Raw genomic sequence first — 21415 nt, forward strand, 5'->3', positions numbered from 1 at the left:
ATGGGATGGAGGAAGTATAATTTAGATATTAGTTTGAGTCGTTTTAGTGTCAAACACAATACTAATAAAAATTATTCTAATTATGACAAAATTAGAGATTATTTTAAATTGTGTAACAAAAAAATATATTATAACATAGATAAAAAATTATTTTAGCGACTTTACCATCAAACATAATACTAATAGAAAATTTATTATTATTTGGATAAAAATTAGTTTGGGCTGCCTCCCGTGCCCGTCAAACGATATACTAATCAAGAACCATTTACATTATCATAAAATCAATATATGATACCTATTTTTTATATATTATTTTATTTGTTAATTATTTTTATTTTTTGATTCCAATTTATTAGTTAAAAATTATTATTCTTTTATAAAAATTATTTTAGCGACTTTCCCGTCAAACATAATACTAATAAAAAAATTATTATTATTTAGATAAAAATTAGTTTGGGCCGCCTCCCGTGCCCGTCAAACACAATACTAATCAAGACCCATTTACATTATCATAAAATTAATATATGATTCCTATTTTTTATATATTATTTTATTTGTTAATTTTTTTTATTTTTTGATGCCTATTTATTAGTTAAAAGTTATTATTCTTTTATGGTTCTAATTTTTGTTGCTATCAGTTTTTTTAATGATTATTATCTTTACAATCCTTTATTTTCTATTCGAAAATTAAGAAAATTATAAGAGTAAATCGATAATATAAATTGTACGTATTACCTTACAAATCTTAAATATAAATTGTATTTTATCTATGATTTTGTTAGTTTGAATAAATATAATCCTATTTCTATTAGGATTACTAAATAAGAAAATAATTGTCTCATCTTTAGAATTCAATAAGAAATACTAAATAAGAAAAGAATTGTATCATCTTTAGAATTTGATAAGAAAAGAGTTGTATTACTTTTAGAATTCTTAAACCTGAATTTTTGAATTATAACTATATTTTCTATCCGAAATTTAAGAAAAATCAGAAGACTGAATCGAACAATTCTAGAGACGCCCGCATCCTCCTTTATATATATATTAATTGATGATTGATTGATTGATCGTTTATAAAATGAACATAAGACCTGTATTATACTACCTCCATCCCAAATTAGATGACCCCGTTGACTTTGGGCACGTAACTTTTGGTGCATTGACAGTCTACTTCCGAAATTTATTTTTTTATTTTTTCTTTTATAAATAAAAATTTTATATTTTAATTTTTATTTACAAAAATAAAATTTTGAAAATAAGTCATATAGCTATACGGTCAATGAATCTTAAATTGTGTGTCAAAAGTCAACGGATCATCTAATTTGGGATGGAGGGAGTATGAAATATAAACTGAGACGCGTACGGGAGAGTCCGCGTCGATTAACAACACGGGATAGTCCGTGTCATAAGCAATCACGCGCTGGCTTGATTTGGATAGGGTATACGGAAAGAAAGACTTGTGCGGCCAGTAGTTCCATATACTCCCTCCACAAATGGCTGGGATACGGAGATCAAGAAATTTTGTAAAAATAAGTAAAGTTAGATGAAAAGTGGGTATAGTGGTGGGATTCATTAATTTTTAATAATAGATTTGAGATAGTGGAGGAAAGTAGTGGGTGTAAGTATTTATATTACGGTTTTGACACGGAGAACAAGAAATTTTGTAAAAATAAGTAAAGTTAGATGAAAAGTGGGTATAGTGGTGGGATTCATTAATTTTTAATAATAGATTTGAGACAGTGGAGGAAAGTAGTGGGTGTAATAGTATTTATATTACGGTTTTTCTATGGTGTGCCCATGGGCACATGCTAAGCGCGGAAAATTTTGTGTTTAGATCATTTTGATTGGTTCCTCTCTATTGATAATGATGGACCCCTGCAAATACACCAACCACACCAATCAAAATCTCCCAAATATACCAATCAAAATCTCCCAAATATAAAAATTTCTGCGCTTAGCATGTGCTCATGAGCACACACTAGACAAACCATTTATCTTATTATAGAATTGAGATAGTGGAAGAATGTAGTTAGTGTAATGATGTTTTATATTATAAAAATTTACTATTTTTGGAATGCATGGGACTGTGCCAAAAAAAACTATAACACGTCCCAAAAAGGAAACTGTATACAATTCATTGCGACAGAGAAGTAGTATTTCTCCTCTGCGCCTATAGATAAGGTTCTTTTACCAACGCCACATTCAATTTTAGTTTGGCAATGGCTCAAGGAAACTCTGATTTGCTCAGACACTTCTGCTGGACCTCTCAAAAATCCCTAGAAAACCAAGCTGATGTATCATTAACCCTAGCCAAGCACATTCTGCTAAACAGAGGCAAAGATTCAAACGTAGTCTTCTCGCCGATTTCGATACAAGTCATTCTTGGCATGATTGCAGGAGGTGCCAGTGGCCAAACCCTAGATCAGCTTCTCTGGTTTCTCAAAGCTTCAAGTATTGAAGAAGTTCATTATATCTATTCACATATTGTTCATCTTGTTTTCGCCAATGGCTCGCTCCCTGATGGCCCTAATCTGTCAATTGCCAATTTTGTTTGGCTCGAGCAGACTCTGTCTTTGAGACCATCTTTCAAACAGGTTTTGGATACATACAAGGCCTCTTGTCAACGGGTTGATTTCAAGAACAAGGTCAGTGTTTTTCGATCTTTTTCGTACTCAGCTTCTGTTTGTGTTTGTATGCCTAATTTTTAATGTTGCATCAATATGTGGTGATGATGATAATCAGACAATTTACAAAAATTGTATTCGGTTACGCCGTAATAACAACTTAGTGGCAAATTCTAATCTGGTGTTTACATGTGCAGGCTGAGGAGGTTAGAAATTTAGTGAATTCATGGGTTGAAACAGTAACGAACAACTTGGTCAAACAGATTCTTCCTCCTAATTCTGTTGGCAGAGATACTAAGCTTATTTTGGCCAATGCCCTCTATTATAAAGGAACTTGGAGTTCGGAGTTTGATGCATCTAGAACAATGCACTTTGATTTCCACCTCCTTAACGGTCAATTAGTTCAGGTTCCTTTCATGACTAGGACAAAGAAACGCGAACTTAGTGCTTTTGATGGTTTCAAAGTGTTGAAACTTCCCTATAAACAAGGTGGGACTCAAAGTAGCGGTGAACCTTCCTTTTCCATGTACATATACCTCCCAAATGCGAAAGATGGGTTGCCGGCACTGGTAGAGAGAGCTGGGTCAGAATCTGGATTCCTTGATCGCTATATTCCATATCAAGAAATTAATGCTGGAATGTTCTGGATTCCGAAATTCAAATTTGAATATGAAATAGAACTGTCAGAAGCTTTGAAGAGTTTAGGGCTGGCCTCGCCCTTCGACCCAAACGTAGGTCTGATGCAGATAGTGGATAATTTTAGGCCACTCTTTGTTTCGAAGATATATCATAAATCCTTTATTGAAGTAGATGAAAGTGGAACTGAAGCTGCTGCTGCAACCGTTGCTGTCATGCTTCTTGGAGGTTTTGCACCTTCAAGGCAGGAGTTTCGGATTGACTTTGTTGCTGACCACCCATTCTTGTATGTCATTAGAGAAGATAAAACAGGAATTGTGCAGTTTATTGGTCAAGTACTGAATCCATCAGCTACTTGAACTGCTTCTAGCAAAGCTGTATACAGGTACCTAATCCTTCAGAAACTTAGAACTGCTGTTAAGCAAAATGTTAAGGATTTTATTATAAACTAGCATATGAGCCCGTGCATGGCACATGCCTCAATCTCAAACTTAAGAATATATGTCATAATACAAATACTATATGTCTATATGTTCCTTATTGCACACACACACACACACACACATATATATATGCCCATCAACATCACAGAGCTCCTCATGAATTGAGTCTACATTCTTCATTATATGTATTCAAGGTTTTTTCGGGATTTTAGTTTATGCTGATTTTCAATATAGATATGGGAACATGTCTTATAAACTTCAAGTTGATTATATTAAAGTTTCGGTTTGTCTAGTGTGTGCCCATGGGCACATGCTAAGGTCGGAAATTTTTATAATGGGAAGATTTTGATTGGTGTGGTTAGTGTATTTGCAGGGGGGGTCCACCATTATCAAGAGAAATGAGCCAATCAAAATGATCTAAACATAAAATTTTCCGCGCTTAGCATGTGCCCATGGGCACACCATAGAAAAACCGTTAAAGTTTTATGTCTTTAATATCTCTAAAGTTATCGAAGTTCAACAATTTTTATATGTATGGCTGTAGAGCATTCTTTCTTTCCGAATCCAGAATGGTACATGATAAGTATAAATATTGAAAGGATTGGTTATAAGTAATCAAAGTAATTGCAGAATTCAATTCATGATAGCTGTAGATTGATCACACATTGTCTCGACCTCCGGTTTACTCATTATATTACATTCTATCAACTGTGTAATCACATATGAAAGGTATAGTGGTTAGGCTGCTATTTTGATGCTAGAAGCGCGTGACATCCATCTGGAACACTCTCAAACCATTTCATAATCCTCTCCTTTGTCAACTAAATCATAATGCAAACCTTTTTCTTCATTTAAAACAGGTTAATAAAAGAGTAATTAGCACTTTCTGCCTCTTTTCCATAGGTGTTTTTGTGGTTCATGTCACAATATTGCAAAAACTTTGCAGGGTTATAAGTGCATCAGAGATTTTATCTTATTTTGGTATATAAGGGTATGTGCACTATATATCCTTGTGAATCGTTGTCCATGATTCTTTTCTTGATTGCAGCTGGTTCCAGTGGCCAAACCCTTGATCAACTTTTCTCTTTTCTTAAAACAAAAAATACAGATGACTTTAACTCTCTTTATTCAGATATCATTGATCGTGAATTCCTCCTTGGGCGTTCCTTGTTTGTTTTCGGCCAATGGTGTTTGGCTCGACGACTCACACTCATGCCTTCTTTGAAGGAGGTAGTTACCATCTTCTTTTTCCCTGTTAAAAATACTGATCAATGATGTCATCAGGATTTGGTCATACAACAACTGGAAGAAAGCTATAATATGTGGACAGTACCATACGTCAGTTTTCATAATTGTTCAAGAGCATAATGTGTTATTTCGTATGCAAAGCCGTAGTTGCAGCATTTGCTCTTTGCTGTATATCAGAATTCAGAGAGGTTTTAAATTCTTTCAAGGCTTGCATTAGCTTGTAAATATATATAAGAGGGGTTTTCAAGCTAAGTCACACTCCCAGATGCTGTTCTGTAATACAATTTTATAATGTTCTGTAAAACATGTGTTCTGTTTATTTTTAATGTACCAACTCGCGATACTAGTACTTCTGAAAACAATCTAACCTGTTGAAGTGAAAAGGGTTAGGAAGTAGGAAGAGGTAGGAAACCCCCAGCGCTCTGGTAAATCTCCCACTCCATGGCAATGTATGAGGACATAGCCTGATAAACTTTAAAAAGTTGCTGCCTCAACCCACCAAACCCTTCCAAGTTATACTCATCTTAGAACCCAAGTCATGGTCCGACTGAACATTTGTGGAGGTCATCCAATGGGGTTGAAACAATTCACAGGATTATAACCTTGATATGTCATTGCTGCTTTTCTTATATAATAAAAATGAATATTTCAGGAAGCCCAATGTTCTAATCTATTTTGCATGGTCATAAACACAAGAAAAGATCCGACACACAGATAATGTCCAAAATAGCAGAGTTGGAGAAAATAGCCCCAAGTATCATTTATTAATGCCGGATACGCTACACGAAATAGTTTTCTGTTTTTTTAACCACAATAAAATGTTCATAAAATTGTTTCATGAATTAAGTAGTTTGAGTTTTAAAAATTAAAAAGAAATTTTGTTGGAACAATCATTAAATTACAAAATCTACCATAAAAAGTATAATAATAATTACAAATAATTAAAATTGCTATCAAATTAAAAAAATTATGTAATGATAACCAAATTTTGATATTTGATACTTATGATATTTTATCGACAGTTTTTTTTTTTTTAAAAAAAAAGATGAAATGTATAAATAGAACGAGGAATGGCAAGAAATCTTCTATCGACAAGGTGTAATTCAAAGAGCGCAAGTAGTATATTTCCTGAATTGGATGATGTAGTGTGGTTAAAAGGCCAATACACTTGAAGGTAAAAACCACAGTAGTGGAATAATTGAATGCAGGGGAATGAATATGTCATTGCCACGGTAGATCTACTATGTTCCACAATCTGCCATAGGACATTCACATGTCTTTGTTTGTTTCTTAATAATAATAATATACAATAATATCGAGAGCTAAAAGAAAAAAGATCTCCCAAGCTTTTGAATTGTATCACTTGGTTATCAACTACAATTCATGTCATCTACTATCCTCCAGTCCACACGAGTGAGTTCTCAATCCACATTGATCTTACTATATACTTGATTACTCACTCAAAAGCAAAGCACAGAATTTAGCAATGGATTCGATTCTACTTTCAATATTTTTGTTATTCCTAACAATTATAGTCCCCCTTCAAGTCGAAGCACATAAAGTTGGTCACCGTCTTCCACAAATCACAGTCATGGGGATCGTCTATTGTGACATTTGTTCCAATAACACCTTCTCCAGGAACAGCTACTTCCTACCAGGTCATTATTATTTTTGTTGTTAGATTTATTTTATATACAGATATATGCTGCTGATTTACAAGCAACTTCAAATATAGGTGCTGAAGTGAAAATAGAGTGCAGGTTCCAAGCAACTTCTCCGAGAACAAACGAGCAGATAACATTTTCAGTGAACAGAACAACCAACAAGCATGGGATATACAAATTAGAATTAGCAGCAATCGACGGAATCGAATGTGCGAGAGAGAATGCAATAGGGAATTTATGCAGGGCAAGCTTGATAAGAAGCTCAAATCATGCATGCAATGTTCCTGGCTACAAAAGCACCACGGATGAAATCACTATCAAATCACAAGCAGCAAATCTCTGTATCTACAGCCTCAATGTAATGAATTTTAGACCATCGAAAACAGATATTGCTTTGTGTGGGAATTAGACTAGTACTACTGCTTTCCAACTTTCCCTCTTTGTAATTCATTCTTACCTTGTTAGATCTATGCATTCTTGTTGCCTGCGTAATCCTCTCTTCCTATCAATATCACATAGAGGTAGGTGTTTGACTATGTTACGGGTCTCTTGATAGATTTGACAAATTTAGTTATTAGCTAAAACAAAAAGGTAGACATGTCTTTGATTTTAAATAAAGATTTTGAACAGGCAATTTAAACAAATTATGTATAATTTCTGCCACATGTATTGTCGCTTCATTTAGGGATGCTGGGTATTTATTGATTCAGGGATTGTCAGCCATTTAAACAGTTCCAGAATAAATGAGGGCTAAACCATGTCGACATTTTTTTATGTAAATCATGTCCACATTAAAACATAAAATTTAAATAAAAGCAATAACCTATATAACTTTCAACCGAGTGTAAACTTATTAAACCTTGGCCTGAATATTATAAGAATGCACAATCAATCCAAGCAGACTACCAGAATACTATTTAAATTTGCTACATTCCCACACTTACTGCAAAGAATAATGGTCTCGGAAGGAAAAATGAACCCCTCTGATACATCATCATGCCTGGCCACACTTGCTTAAACAAGCAACTCCTTCTTCCAAATAGTCCTCTCTATTTATCCAAAATTCCGGGGCATCCTGTTAGGAGAGAATTTTTTGTAATTAATTGCAGAAAGTGTTATATGATATCATCCAGACACTGTAAACCAAACCCAGAAATTACACTATTCAAAGACATCAATTAAAATGAAACCAGTCAAAGAATGCGACTTTTATCAGTCTCATGTGATTTACGACATGTTCATTGTTCTCAAACTCAAGAATCGTATGATGGTAACAACTACCAGTATGTTTGCTGTTTCTGCTGTGCGCTAGGATAAAAACAGGGTGCAAAAGGGCTTCATCGTACTAACCTTCATAATTCCGGCAAGAACTGCACCTCCAAGGTACACCATATGCTTCCTCCGTGGTGGATCCTCTATCCTTAAGCGAAGTTTCTATTCACCATGATGCAGTAAAAAATAAATTTGAAGACCAGACCTTGCAAAGAATTTCATTTAGGGTACACTAATATACAACATCCACGTATTATACTTATATATGATAAACCAAATAAGAACCTCTAATGATCAAATTTGGCTTTATTCTTTTCGGTATACATCTTCCCATAATTTTAGGAAATAAGTTTCTAATGCAACTATTTATAGCACTAAGCTGCCTTTCTAAGAATTACTGAACCATATTTTGCTCAGTTAAAGGCTGAATTATGTTAATTTTGGCCCGAATCTTAGGCTTTGACGTGAGGTTCGTTCTCTCTCCAATTTTCATAGCTGAAAAACCTTTACAAGGGACTCACCACTGCACAGTAAAACCCAGGCATGAACCGCCCTACTAGACTCATCATTCATAATTGTTAAAAAGCAGTTAAGCACAAAAGCCTTCAAAGCTAAATCCTAGTTCAAAGTGTGCAATCAATTGAAGCGAAGTGTGCCAAATTTAAAAAGTAAAAATAAAAAACCAACAAAAGATGTTACAACACAACGCAACGATTATATAACAAAAAGTAACACAATGTCTAGGGCAAACAAGTTCTGAAAGTAAAAGGAACAATGCACAATTTGTTTTCACAATGATAAACAAAAATCATTCCCTAATTGTGTCCGTCCTTAAAACTATTTTCCTCTAAAGATTCAAAAAATCTACCTCGCAGTTGGTGCGTCTCAAATTTTGTTTATAAAGGTTGCCAGCCACAATTTAAATTGTAGTCAGATAGTTTTTATGCTAGTTCTTCCCACCTATAAGAGTTTTCCGCATCCCACTTGTTAGTACTTAAGAGTTGCTTCTTGAAAGTAGTTGACTTGTCAAACCAAAGTGCAAACTCAGTGCTCATCTAAGCTTTAAGCTTAAGAGGATGTTTTTTTAAATCTGACTAGACACAGAGTGAATTGAGTGATTTTGCAGTAGTACACGCCCCAAGGAATTTTTTGCAATCTCGGCAATCAAACACAAAATCTCAAACTTTTGTATGCTCTTGATGAAAAAAATATGCACTTCACAGTCCTAAGCCAACTCCTTGGAGTTCTCTGGCTCTGTTTAAACTTATCTTTGATAGCATTGCTGGTACTCTTCATAATTAGATTTTAAGTTGTTTTTCCTAAATACTGGTTGCTACTTCTGTGTAATCAACTATTTTCTTCTGTGAAGTTGGTAGTCTCTTAGTGTTATATTTTAATTTCCTCCTACCTCAAATTTTATTTGAAGGCAAAATGTATATAAATGCCTTGAGAAATTTCGGTCTCTGATTCTATGATGATATATATCTGTATTGTCAAGTCTAAGGGCAGCCTAAGATCATTGCTGATGTCATGGAAAATCTATAACAATTTTTAGCTTTTTTAAGGGAATATGTTGCATTTGAAAGGAAAAAAATGGCCCCAAATATAGTAATTTAGGTGCATATCTGGAGCACGTGCATAATAAGACGGTGACACACACTACTGATTTCTATATCTATTTCTGACATAGAAGGAAGTACGTCCTGAAGCAGCAGAGCGTAAACTTCCTATATACATCAGTGAGGCCTAAAATTGCACTTTCATGATCTCAGATAGTAAGATATATGTCTGACATTGAGGTGCATTCCATTACATGAATGGAATATAAAGCATATCAAGCACTTTACAAAATTTTATTTATAATCCAACAACACAGTACATTAATATGCTAGAGGGCATTTTTCCTGAGAGACATGAGAAATAATATATCGGCTTAAGCCAGTTCAGTCAAGCTAACTAATTCCATTGCTGCTGAAAACAAACCAATACATATACCTTCTAATCGTACAAAACTGCCAAGCCCATGAAAACATTTTTTTAAGTGTATCATGAGCATATACCCATTTTATAGTCGTTACCTGAAGACCTATTGCTTTTCATTGTAATTTTACACTTAAAAAGCATATTAAATGCTGGAAATTTGAAAATTTCCACAGCATGCCCCACAGCCCCACTGCATAATAAATAAGATATATGTCCTTTTCTTTTTAACTTGTAAGGATATAAAAGTAATGATATAAGCTAATTAATTACATATTGGTGTTTCACTGCTAATCCTTGGTCTGTGCAAGAACTTTGAAAGCGACTACTAACAGGGAGGGAGCATTAGTTAGGGATTTCTGGATTGCCCAATTAATTTGGTCACTAATCACAGTTTTTCTTAGCATGGATAATTATATCCTATATATAATTAAATGAAAGGAAATTAATTTGGTTGGTTGTCTAGTCGTCATCAGGGACAAAATTGTCATATTAGATCCCTCCCAGCCATTGTTGTCATGGTGCTCCACTAGTCGACTGGTCGGGTTGAGAAAATCGACTTCGACTTGTGAATTGTAGACTAGTCGGTCGACTTGATTGACTAGTCGATCGACTTATCGACTAGTCGGTCGACAATCACAAAATTCAATTAAAAATTAAATTAAAAAAAAAACTATGAACCTGCTCAAAATCAACAATAATCAACATGTTAATCTAAGTTTATAGATCTTGGTCTGTGTATGTGTTTATGTATACATAAGTTAATTATAACTGAATATACATGTAGTATGATCTGTTTATATATTGGTATGTTAATGTTTGTAGTGTGTTAATGTGTGTATATGAAAAGGGAAAAAAGATATGTTTGTAATTATCATATCTATTTGGTGATTGATATACATATGAGAATTGGAGTGTTAGAATGTTGTTATAGGAAACCACGTATATAAGATATATATTAATACATATTATTTAATTAATTTTTATTAACTTCTTGACTAGTCAGCGACTAGTTGACAAGCGACTAGTTGACAAGTTGGACCTCTATCAACTCGACTCGACTTATCGACGTGACAACCATGCTCGTAACTATAAAAAAGTAACTTGGTGTAATTGTTAAAAGAAAGGAAATTAAATTTCATTATTAGAATTGGATAAATATTAATATAAGTTATTTATATCTAATAAAATAATAGAAATAAATAGAAATTATTGGTAGTAGTTTAAAATAAAAATATAAGTAAATGATTTAAAAAAATTATTCTAATATTTTTATGATATGTTTGTATTTAAACTAAAAGAATACAAGTATACAATTGGTGGTAATATTAAATATATAATAGTATACTCACAAATGATATTGAATTGAATTTATAAAATTATCAAAAGAACAATATTAAATTAAAAATTCATATCATAAAAATTACCCGTGCTTTGCATGGGATATAAGCTAGTGTATATGTATTATGCAGTTAGAAACTTATTCATCCTATCAGTTTTCACAACCCAATTAAAAGCCGAAAGAAATTGGAGACTACCTTCAGTCCATCTTTGTTCCCTTTCAAAACAACATCAAGATACCGATCTTGAATTTCTTTCTCAAGGCTGCAGAAAACAACTTAAATGTTTATCAAAACAGAAAACCATGAAAAATCAATGGATACTGGTCAATAAACCTATAAGAGGAGTATCTTGCATAAGTATCTTTATAGAATTAGAATTAAACGATAAGGTTTGGTCACTACTACATGGCAATGGCTAGAAAGGGCTAGTAATGAGTAATCCATGTTTTTTATCAAAAGTTAGAAGTTAGAACTTTCTTAAAAATGCAATTAAAGGTATATAAAGTCAATAAAACTTTAGTCTTTTTGTTGTGATAATTTAACACGTAAAACTTTAAGCAAACTATAACTCATCTCTGCATTAGTGAGTGCAGAAAGAAAAATATCAAATGAATCACGTTATCTGGAACCATGTTTACGGAAGAAAGACCAAAATGCTTGCTAAGTAATACCTTTCCAACTCTTAATAATTCATATTCAAAATCATTATAACAAATGTAGGGCAAAGAACACTTGAGCTAATTGCTTACCGACTAGGTAAACCAGGATACATAGTACTCCCTCCGCTCAACACTATATGTTGGTAGAGCTGCAAAAGATATAATAATAAATTCAGTAGACCACAGAGCAAGTTGTAAAGTGTTTAAAAATTGTGATAAGGAAATGGCAACCATAAATAAGGCATCTTAATATAACTATTCAAAAACATAATTTAAAGTGACGAACTTCAAAAAAATCTCAGATAACCCCTAAAAGATCTACAAGAGCAACACAATTCTGGACTGCATCAGTGATTAATGGTACTAAGGAAACATCTTCACTAAGATAAGTGAATTCGCAGATTTTAGAATTTAAGGCCTCTCCACCCATATTGTAAAATTATTTCAGAATAAATCAGATGATAAACTATCCCTCTACAAGAAAAAAGTAATAAATTTGTCGATATTATTACCATCATCCGATTGTCGATGTCCATTTCCTGTATGCAGCGAAATACCATGTCAGCCATTCCATCCCCTTCAACATCAATTAGTTCCTACAGGAAAGAAGACATCTGAATCTTACAAAGATGCTGAATATATTGACTATGGCAAAATTGCATGAGCTCATAGGTTACGAAGATATATCACTTTCAAAAGAATAATGGTTCTCTTATTCCTTATCAGGACTTGCATAAGACACTCATATTATTTTGTACGTTATATTCATACTCAGGATCCAAATCTGAACATATTTGTTGCCATCACTCTTTTCTTTGGTACAAATGTCATGAATTCATAGTTGGGTCATAAAAATGTTGTTAAATTGAACCAAACTGAAAATATATCAAAACAACAAGAACCTCACCATTGGTTTTTGTCTTTAGAAATCACAATTAAATATCCTGGTGTATAATTCCATATTACATCTAAACCTCACCTTGGTTCATGTCATCAGTCTATCAGAATACCAAAACAACCTATTTAAACAAAGAAAGCCTATTTAAACAAAGAAAAAGTATCAATTCTGATGTTATTGACTTTGAGGAACAGTAGTGGAATTTAGTCAGGGATTAGTAAGGGCAATTTGGTTTGCAGGCATTTCAAGCATATAAACACAAGGCATTCCCTCTCTAATTTCTCTCTCCACTTCTATCTGATCTCTCTAAATCCCTCTAATTCTGTATATTTATCTCTATTCTGCTTGTTATCTTGCCTGTACAACTAAAAAATAGCTTCAAAACTTTTCAGGGACTCACTAATTCCTGACAAATTGGTGCCTGAGCTGAATTTATGATCAGCTACTGCTTCGTTAGTGCTGCGCTCTGGAGACAACCCGTACGAAGTTTAGAGATCCATAATCGAAATTGTTTTCATCAATAAAGGCTAAATCAGTTCAGGTGCTCTATTCTCGTCTAGTACTACTAAGACTTGTGATTGTAGCTTAGAGTATTGTTGATTACTTGAAATTTCGCTATTTTTCTACTTGTTTCTAGTAGTTATAGAGATTTCAGTGTGTTTCACAACAGGAAACTGCAAAAATAGTAGTTGTAAATTTGTTTTACTGGTTTACCGAGTTAACTCGGTGACTGAGGTGTAGATTACTGAATATTGTGTGTATTGGAATTGAATTGGCGGTTAGAGGTGTCATAAGTACTTAGTTGAAGCTGAATTGATTTAGGGTATACCGGAAGAAATGTGTAATAACTGAATGTGGATTGGTATGTACAAGTGTTGGTTATTTTGCAGTAGGGATTACAGTGTACAGGAAGTGTTTGATTGATTGTCACGGAGATAATTGTGATAGCTGCAGAAGTAATGGCTTCAAGTAATATTCCAGATTATATAACATCCCAGAGCAGGATGATAGAGCTTACAATGCACTTATGCCTGAAGTGCAACAAACGTTTCTGTGGCATAGGGAGTATGCCAGTACCAGGTATCAAAAGATTGAGGAAAAGTTCGAGCTTGCGACTTGTTAGAGGATTGGGAGCAGTGTCCAAGGTTTTGAGAAGATTCAAGGGCTGCGACTTGTTAGAGGATTGGGAGCACTATTTCTCAATGTACAAGGTAAGGGTAAGTATAGCAGGGTTGCTTTTGACCAAACCAAACTCTGGGTTGAAAGACTGTCCTACTCAGTTTTCTACTAAGGTTTGGCAATTTGGAGCAGGAACTAATATTTGCGATTTCAAGCAGCTTCAACACAGAAGTACTCTCGAGGCTTATTTCAATCAGTTTGAAAGATACACGGAGAAAATAAAAATAAGAATGCCATTGCTGTCAGAAGGCTACTTTGTTGAGAGTTTTGTGGGAGGATTGCAAGAGGACATCAAGAACATTGTCAGACTCTTTATTCCTGCAACAGTATAACAAGCCTTCAGAATAGCCAGAGGTTGCATCAAGTATTCTCTTTTTGTTAGGAATTCCAAGAAGGTAATCTCTGGGGTGACAACAGCCAGTCTCATCTGAAAGGAGGATTGTCATACAAGAAAACACCAGAACCTACTGATATCATCAGACCTTCGGTACTCCAAAACCAAAAGGCAGTATCGGCAGGGATACTGTTACTGTCCAAGCTCACTGTATCTAGTATAGAACAATTAGAAGATGAACACTTAGACAATTCTACAGAAGTTTCAGTGCATGATATTAAAGGAGCCACCAATAACAAAACAATTACTCTTACTGGCAAAAGAGGAATGAAGAAAAGGTTCACCATATTGATTGATGGGGGCAGTACACATAGTTTCTTAGATGAGTAAGCTGCACCAGACTAAGGTGTTACATCAAGAAGAGACATTAGACTAAGGTGTTACATGAAGACATTACGTATGAAGGTAATGGTTGCTAATGAGTATAATTTGGTCAGTAAGTATGAGGCTTTAAGATTTACATGGCAGATGGGCAAGCATGAGTTCCCAATTGATATTAGAGTCCTCCCAATGGGTAGTTATGTCCTAGTCTTGGAAGTAGATTGGCTGGCAGCCTTGGACCTGCCACTTTTGACTTTACTAAACTCACAATTATATTCGAACAGGCAGGGTATAAAGTGGTTTTGCATGGGAATAGTCAACCAGAAAAGCATCTATTAAGCTACCGAGTGCTGATGCTTTTGTTAGATCCTGCCGGGAGCAAGAAAATGGTTTCATGTACTTGCTATAAGCAAAACCATAACCTTCTAATGACATCAGTAAGGAGGTACCATCACTCTCACCTGATAATTCCTCCAGTCCAGGGCAGTTGCGGCGACCTCCGTAATAGTATTCAGATATCTTCCAACCACTAGAAGGCTTACCAGCAGTAAGAAGTACATGCAATAGACCTACAGGAAGGGTCACAATGTTTCTCTCAGGCCATACATGAATTCATTTGACCAGTAATTGAGACATAAAAACTCGTCATTGAATGTTGGATTCTGGTATAATCAGGCGTACTAGTTCTCCATTTGCTTCTCCAATTCTATTGGTCAAGAAGTATGGTTCTCGGAGATTTTTAATAGACTATAGAAGGCTTATTCTTTGACCATCAAGAACAAATTTCCTGTTTCACTCGTCGAGGACTTTGAAGGTTCTGTGTATTTCTCAAACTTGGATAGCAGGGCTGGTTACAATACAGTGGGGATGGAGGAGAGAGATACTGACAAAACACCTTCAGGACACATTTGGGGCATTGTGAGTTTTTGCGATTTCCTTTGGGCTCACTAATGGCCCAGATACTTTTTAAAATTTGCCGAATCAACTATTTGGTCCATAATTAAGGAAATTTACCTTGGTTTTCTTTGATGATAACCTATTATATTCCAAATCTGAGCAGGAGCATCTATCTAATTTGGAAGAAATTTTTAAATCACGAGGCAACATTGGCTATTTGCTAAGCTGACCAAGTGACGGATCAGGTGGTTTATCTGAGGCATGTTATCACTAGAGAAGGGGTTATGGTGAATTTTGCCAAGGTCGAAGCCATGTTAGATTGGCATGTCCCAAACCTCAACTGTTAAGGCATTAAGAGGTTTCTTGGATTATGTGTTACCACAGAAAATTTGTGAAGGGTTATGGAATAATAACCAAACTTCTCACAAATAGATGATTTTTAGTGAGATGATGATGCTACTAAGGACTTCCAAGCTCTAAAACAGGCCATGACAACTACTATCCTACAACCAAATTTCACTAAAGGGTTCGCTTTGGAGATTGATGTTCAAATACTGGTCTTGGAGCTGTGCTGACTCGAGTTGGCAGACCCCAGATTATTTTAGCAAAGGCCTTGGGAGCTATGAGACGGGCTATATCCACCTGTGAAAAGAAAATAATGGCACTTGTCACTGCAGTTAAGAAGTGGTCTTCCTACCTTATCGACAAGCATTTCTACATTACGACTGATCATTGGGCCTTGAAATTTCTCACTGAACAGAAGGTGAGTGATCAACTCTAGCAAATTACTTAGTAACTTATTGGGGTTTTATTATACTGTAGTATACATAAAGGGGACTGAGAATACAGGGGCAGATACCCTATCAAGGAAGCATATACAGCCTGCGGATTCAATAGCCCAGATTCTTCTGAGCAGTGCCATCACGAGGACAAGCTGGATTTCAAGGACTGGCTATTGTCAGGAACAGTAGTGGAATAGATTGTTATTATGTCTGTAGTTGGTACCTGGGGTTTACTGTTTGTAAGGGCGATTGAGTCTTTTGGAGGCATATCAAGTGTAGGCCTGAATACAAGACTAGAATGTACTTCTCAGTTTTATGATATGAAAAACGGAATCATTTCCACAGAACTCTTCTTTCTCACTATAACTTGACTATAACTGAATTCTCTCTTTAGGTTATCTACCTCCCTTTCCTGATTCTACTGTCTCTCTCTGTCTCATCTTCTATCTGATCCCTCTAATTTTTCCTGTCTCTATTTTACTTGTTATCTTGCTTGTACAACTAGAAAATGCCAAAAATAGCTTCAAAAATACTCAGGAACCCACCAATTCCAGAAATTGACCAACCAAGCTGAATAGAAAATATATATTGGGCTTTTCATCAGAAATTATAGCATTCAATTACAAAATGCTAAATATTACATTACACTAATAAGTATACTATGCTTAGTGTTTATATACAAACTTTCTTGGCCTACAAACACTACTACCTGTATAATTCACTAATAACGACAAGGGATGCACTTAAGTGTAAGTAGTATTCAAAAAATATTTGAAACTAAAGAAAATGAAAAACATTGTTTATATCAAAAAATTATTAATTATTAATTTGTATAATACATAAACTTTGTATTTTAATTAATACAATGCAACATCATATATACTTTAGTTTCAAATATTTTGGTGATTCATAACGCTATTTGGGGCCTCTCATATCAATAATGGTGAATTCTGGAGGTTTCTAGAGTCTGTATGCTAAAAGGTTTGCAGTGGGACATGCCCATGATTTAATGACTTCCCAAAAGTTTTACTTTACTTTCAAGTATAACCTAAAGGTGGCAATTTATTTAGTGGCGGCGATTATGAGTACAACGTAGAGCAGGAAGTCACTACTGTGTATATACAATCATATTTTTTTAGTAATCTTTGTTACAAATTGAAAACAATCTCACATTTTCATCTAATACACACACGAACTTTTCTTAATGTTATACACATGTATATTTGAGCTTTCTATATATGAAAGAACTGACGTATTTACTTCCAACTTTTTTCAACTGAATGTCTTACAGGTGTAAAAAGAGCCTCAGGGGCCTGAAACCTTTCAGTGCCAACTTTAATGACTCTTCCATCTGGGAGCTGAAAAAACAAGATTTCTATTTAAATCAGAACTAACTCCAAATATTCAGATTAGAAAACCATATGTGCATGTAAATAGCAAGATATATGAGAAGCCGACTGCCAACATACAAAATCCAAAGGAGAAAACATCAATAATATAACAAAACCAACCACAAATCAATATTCTCTGGCTAGACAAGGCTTGAGTCATCAGACATTATAGTGATATAGTACACAATCATTAAGTAATCAACTTACAGTATAGTTCTTAACAAGGATAGTGGTCTCAAGTCCTAACTGATACTCCCTTTTGTAATCATAACTGCAGCAAAACAAAACTTACATCACAAGTATAATCAGACAAAGAACAGAATTTGCTAAAAACACACACACACACACACGCTCACGCACACATATATGAACTTGTCACATGCTTACCTTAAGTAGCACAGCTTCTCCTTTATATCCCTAACAGTCTCAAAATCAGCACTTCTATTCATAGCATACCTTCAAAGCAAGCAACATGCAGGTCAAGAGGAGGGTGTTCTAATTACTTTATAAGAGCAAGTCCAATAGGTTACCTATCTCATTACTTATTAATAATATAAAATAATGAATCCTAGTGAGTCTTAGTGATCTAGGTAATCTACTTTTAGTGTCAACTCCAATAGCAATCCCTATATTTGTTCTCTTAAGATTATTTTAATAATAAATTTGAGAGAGAGAATGGGAAAAGGAGGGAAAAGACAAAGAAAGAAGGAGAGAGATGATTATGTTATTAATAAATATTAAATAGGTAATGGCTAGTAGTTACTTATAAATAGGTAATGGCTAAGAGATTTGAGGTTGTGCTAGTGATTCTGGTAACCACTAGGATAGTGTTGGAGTGCATTTTTTTGACACATTACTTAAATGTGAGTTTAGGACATCATGTAGGTAACCTATTGGACTTGCTCTAAACCCACTTAGATCAGAACAATAGAAAGGCTCACCCTCTTCTCTGAAGCAAGTCAACAAGATAAGATGTAATATGCCTTCCAGCAACATTCATTCTTTTGGTAAGATGAGGAAATGAGTACCCATCAACAACAGGAACCTGGACGAAAACACAAAGTACAAGTCAAGTATTGTAGGCTAACTTACTAGCGCCTACGGAGAATCTCACTAGTAGTCAATGCAGTAATCTCAGCAAGGAAATGCACAAACATCCCATTTGAAATACTAAACGACCATAAAATTGACAGAATAGGATTACAATCAGCATATATAGAGTGTTGGTTACAATAGAATGGAAAGATAAGACAAGATAAGCATGAAAGCAAATAAGGGTAAGTTACATAACAGTCCAACAATCTACCGTCTTTAAGAGATAGATTCAACTGGGAAGAAATTATATCACAAAAGCAGTCCACTGCAAATTGGATTACTTTAATAATATAGTTCAACAGCAAAAAGAAAGATTGATTTTGGCAATCTAAATTTTTAATTTTGGAGAAGAGCAAGTTCATGACATAACTAAGTATATTGTTTGACATATTTTATCAATAAACTGTGAACTATAACAACGCAAACTATTCAATATCAGATTAGTGCAGTTAAAGTATCTTTAATGCATGGGAGTAACTCTGTTTCAGTAATTTACCACGTGGGTGACACCATCACCAGAATCAATGACAAGTCCAGTTAATAGACCTGAAATTTTGACAAGAAAGATAATCACATTTTGGGTTGTTTCGATATTTATCTAAAATAATATCCTGGTTATAAATTTTGCACTTTATAACGTATCAAGGAGTTCAAACAGGTCTGAAATTCGCTCCTAGCCTTAAAAACAAAAGGAAAAAAAAACACTCCTCGCATATCCATTAAAACTACCATTTTTAACATTTGACCTTTAATCATCTCTCTAAGCACCTTGAGCATATAATGTCAGAACAGCCTGAATTTGTATGAAGACACCAGCAAAATTGTACTTCTCAAACATAGTCTCAACCTGTAGTGTGAAGCAAAAATCAGGTCTAGCATGGAAAAATACCAATACCCCTACTAAAAGATTGCAAAATTAGATAGCCAGGATTTGAAGGAATGTAAAGAGGTGGTGAACCATTTTTTCGCGGTTTTTGGATGGATTGAGAGGCGGATCAGTGAGTAGGATTTTGCATTCTGCTGGATCAACCTATTATATAAAAGAAACAAAAGTTAGGTTTGTTATGTATTCAACACTCTCCTCTATCCAAAGTGGAAGTCCTATATGAATTTTTAGCCCTTGTTCAATTGACAATGCATACCAATGACTCAGTGAACATATAAGCAGAATAAATAGTTATCCCAACATTTCGGATTGTACCGCATAAATGAGCAGGAAAGAAATGGAATGATGTACCTTGAGTTCACTATAAAATACATGGTCCCATACATGCCCCATATCGTCCCAATTTTGCACTATACCATTGTTGACCGGATACGAAATGTCCAACTGATGCTGCCATTTCAAACATGCTTCTCCAACAAGAGTGTCCTGGATGCATATAGTAATAATAATAAAAATGATGCAAAATACACAAGTGAAATGAAGGTTGGATCCTACTAACTTGAAGCTCTTGTTCCATAAGTGATTCTTCGTATCGAAGCATTGGCCTGCCAACGACACAGGGAAAGACTGAAGTAGGGAAATTCTCTCCGGCAAAACCACACTTAACATACTGCATCAGATTGAATCAAATCAAAGAGAAGCGCAATTGCAAATATATATTATATGTACATGAATCAAATATGTATGTACCCCTGTTCCATTGTCGCACACCACCACGTTTTTGCTGTCCATCTTCTGATCTGATTTGATTTCTTGCCTCTTGCTGATGATCTTTCTTCAATTCTACTCCATTCTAAAGGACCTTGGGTCTCCCAAATTTAGGCTCCGTTTGGCAACAAAAACGCACCTAGAGTCCCTTTCCTTTTAATTTAATACTTCTAACATTATTAATTTATAATTTTTTAATAAATTCTAATAAAATTAGTTAAAAATAAATGAAAAAAAATTGTAATACTATCTCATGTGATCGTGGTGAATTCTTCAACGAAATAAATAAATCATTTATATATGAAACATGCGAGAGGAATTGTTTGCGGCTGATGTTTCATGGTCAACTTTCATATTGTTAACGTCAACCAAAAAATATAAATAAAATTTTCTGAAATGAAGTCTTTCACATGCGAGGTCGGTGCCCAACCCTCTACATAAACAAAACCGTAAAAGTGGCATGCAAATTATTCTAAAAAGAATAGGGAGTCATGGTGGTAAAAAATTAAAAAAAAATAGGGAGCCAATATATCAGTTACCAAAGTCTCAAAAAATATAGGATCTCTTTGATTCTGTTATTCTGCCTCCACCTGCCTAGAGGTCTCGTGGAAATATTTTTCTACATCAACTGGATCTATGATAGTATAGTCAACACTAGAGTTAACAGGAGGAACTATATTGACAAGAGGAACGATGTTACCAGAGTGAATAGATCGAGAATCCATAAAACCAGAATCAACACTAGCATGAGATGAAACTTCTTTAGAACAGGCATCACGGCAAGAACTAGAACAGTAAGAGATCGACAACACTCCGATAGCAACAAAACCCTAGAAAACACCAAATGAAGAGTAAAATATGGAAAAGCTCTGATACCATATAGAGTTTCTAACCGAAACTAAAAACAAACAGCTAAACATTATGTAAACGCAATG

General features: G+C 34.5%; 3 protein-coding genes across 6 annotated transcripts; 2 read left to right on the top strand and 1 right to left on the bottom strand.

Annotated features, from left to right (window-relative positions):
• The first annotated feature begins 2136 nt into the window (after window positions 1-2136).
• LOC108204892 (serpin-ZX) lies at window positions 2137-5277 on the top strand. Of its 3 annotated transcripts, none has more exons than XM_017374559.2 (3): window positions 2137-2645; window positions 2822-3645; window positions 4752-5277. In XM_017374559.2, the coding sequence occupies exons 1-2, from the start codon at window positions 2220-2222 to the stop codon at window positions 3617-3619; spliced, it is 1224 nt and encodes a 407-aa protein (XP_017230048.1). In that variant the 5' UTR covers window positions 2137-2219; the 3' UTR covers window positions 3620-3645; window positions 4752-5277. The 3 variants fall into 3 exon arrangements, with proteins under 3 accessions (XP_017230048.1, XP_017230049.1, XP_017230047.1); XM_017374560.2 differs by having other exon boundaries at window positions 2142-2645; window positions 4836-5277; XM_017374558.2 differs by having other exon boundaries at window positions 2182-2645; window positions 4650-5277.
• A 1011-nt stretch (window positions 5278-6288) lies between these two features.
• LOC108204659 (major pollen allergen Ole e 1) lies at window positions 6289-7107 on the top strand. Its single transcript, XM_017374202.2, has 2 exons — window positions 6289-6609; window positions 6687-7107. Exons 1-2 carry the CDS (start codon window positions 6438-6440, stop codon window positions 7022-7024), a joined length of 510 nt encoding a protein of 169 aa, XP_017229691.1. The 5' UTR covers window positions 6289-6437; the 3' UTR covers window positions 7025-7107.
• Window positions 6462-20638, bottom strand: LOC108204657 (actin-related protein 2). 2 transcript variants are annotated; one of them, XR_001803841.2, is made up of 16 exons: window positions 20463-20623; window positions 20272-20382; window positions 20064-20198; window positions 19785-19856; window positions 19595-19673; window positions 19323-19372; window positions 18673-18776; window positions 18119-18187; window positions 17939-18002; window positions 17630-17698; window positions 12382-12465; window positions 11960-12018; window positions 11406-11472; window positions 7966-8049; window positions 7560-7690; window positions 6462-6602 (listed from the first exon to the last, which is right to left on the bottom strand). XR_001803841.2 is itself a non-coding variant. In XM_017374201.2 (15 exons), the coding sequence occupies exons 1-15, from the start codon at window positions 20502-20504 to the stop codon at window positions 7610-7612; spliced, it is 1170 nt and encodes a 389-aa protein (XP_017229690.1). In that variant the 5' UTR covers window positions 20505-20638; the 3' UTR covers window positions 7420-7609. The 2 variants fall into 2 exon arrangements, 1 of the variants encoding a protein (XP_017229690.1); XM_017374201.2 differs by lacking the exon at window positions 6462-6602 and having other exon boundaries at window positions 7420-7690; window positions 20463-20638.
• Between the last annotated feature and the right edge of the window lie 777 nt (window positions 20639-21415).

Source organism: Daucus carota, chromosome 1, assembly GCF_001625215.2.
Source record: "Daucus carota subsp. sativus chromosome 1, DH1 v3.0, whole genome shotgun sequence".
Taxonomy (NCBI): Eukaryota; Viridiplantae; Streptophyta; class Magnoliopsida; order Apiales; family Apiaceae; genus Daucus; species Daucus carota.

Bases quoted from the DNA above. Each gene is read 5' to 3' on its own strand.
- LOC108204892 (XM_017374559.2), top strand. From the start codon at position 2,220: ATGGCTCAAGGAAACTCTGATTTGCTCAGACACTTCTGCTGGACCTCT. The intron at 2,646-2,821 runs GTCAGTGTTTTT...TTACATGTGCAG, and splicing joins GGGTTGATTTCAAGAACAAG to GCTGAGGAGGTTAGAAATTT.
- LOC108204659 (XM_017374202.2), top strand. From the start codon at position 6,438: ATGGATTCGATTCTACTTTCAATATTTTTGTTATTCCTAACAATTATA. The intron at 6,610-6,686 runs GTCATTATTATT...CTTCAAATATAG, and splicing joins GAACAGCTACTTCCTACCAG to GTGCTGAAGTGAAAATAGAG.
- LOC108204657 (XM_017374201.2), bottom strand. From the start codon at position 20,504: ATGGACAGCAAAAACGTGGTGGTGTGCGACAATGGAACAGGG. The intron at 18,003-18,118 runs GTAAGCATGTGA...GTTTTGCTGCAG, and splicing joins GAGAAGCTGTGCTACTTAAG to TTATGATTACAAAAGGGAGT. The intron at 17,699-17,938 runs GTAAGTTGATTA...TTGTTTTTTCAG, and splicing joins TCCTTGTTAAGAACTATACT to CTCCCAGATGGAAGAGTCAT.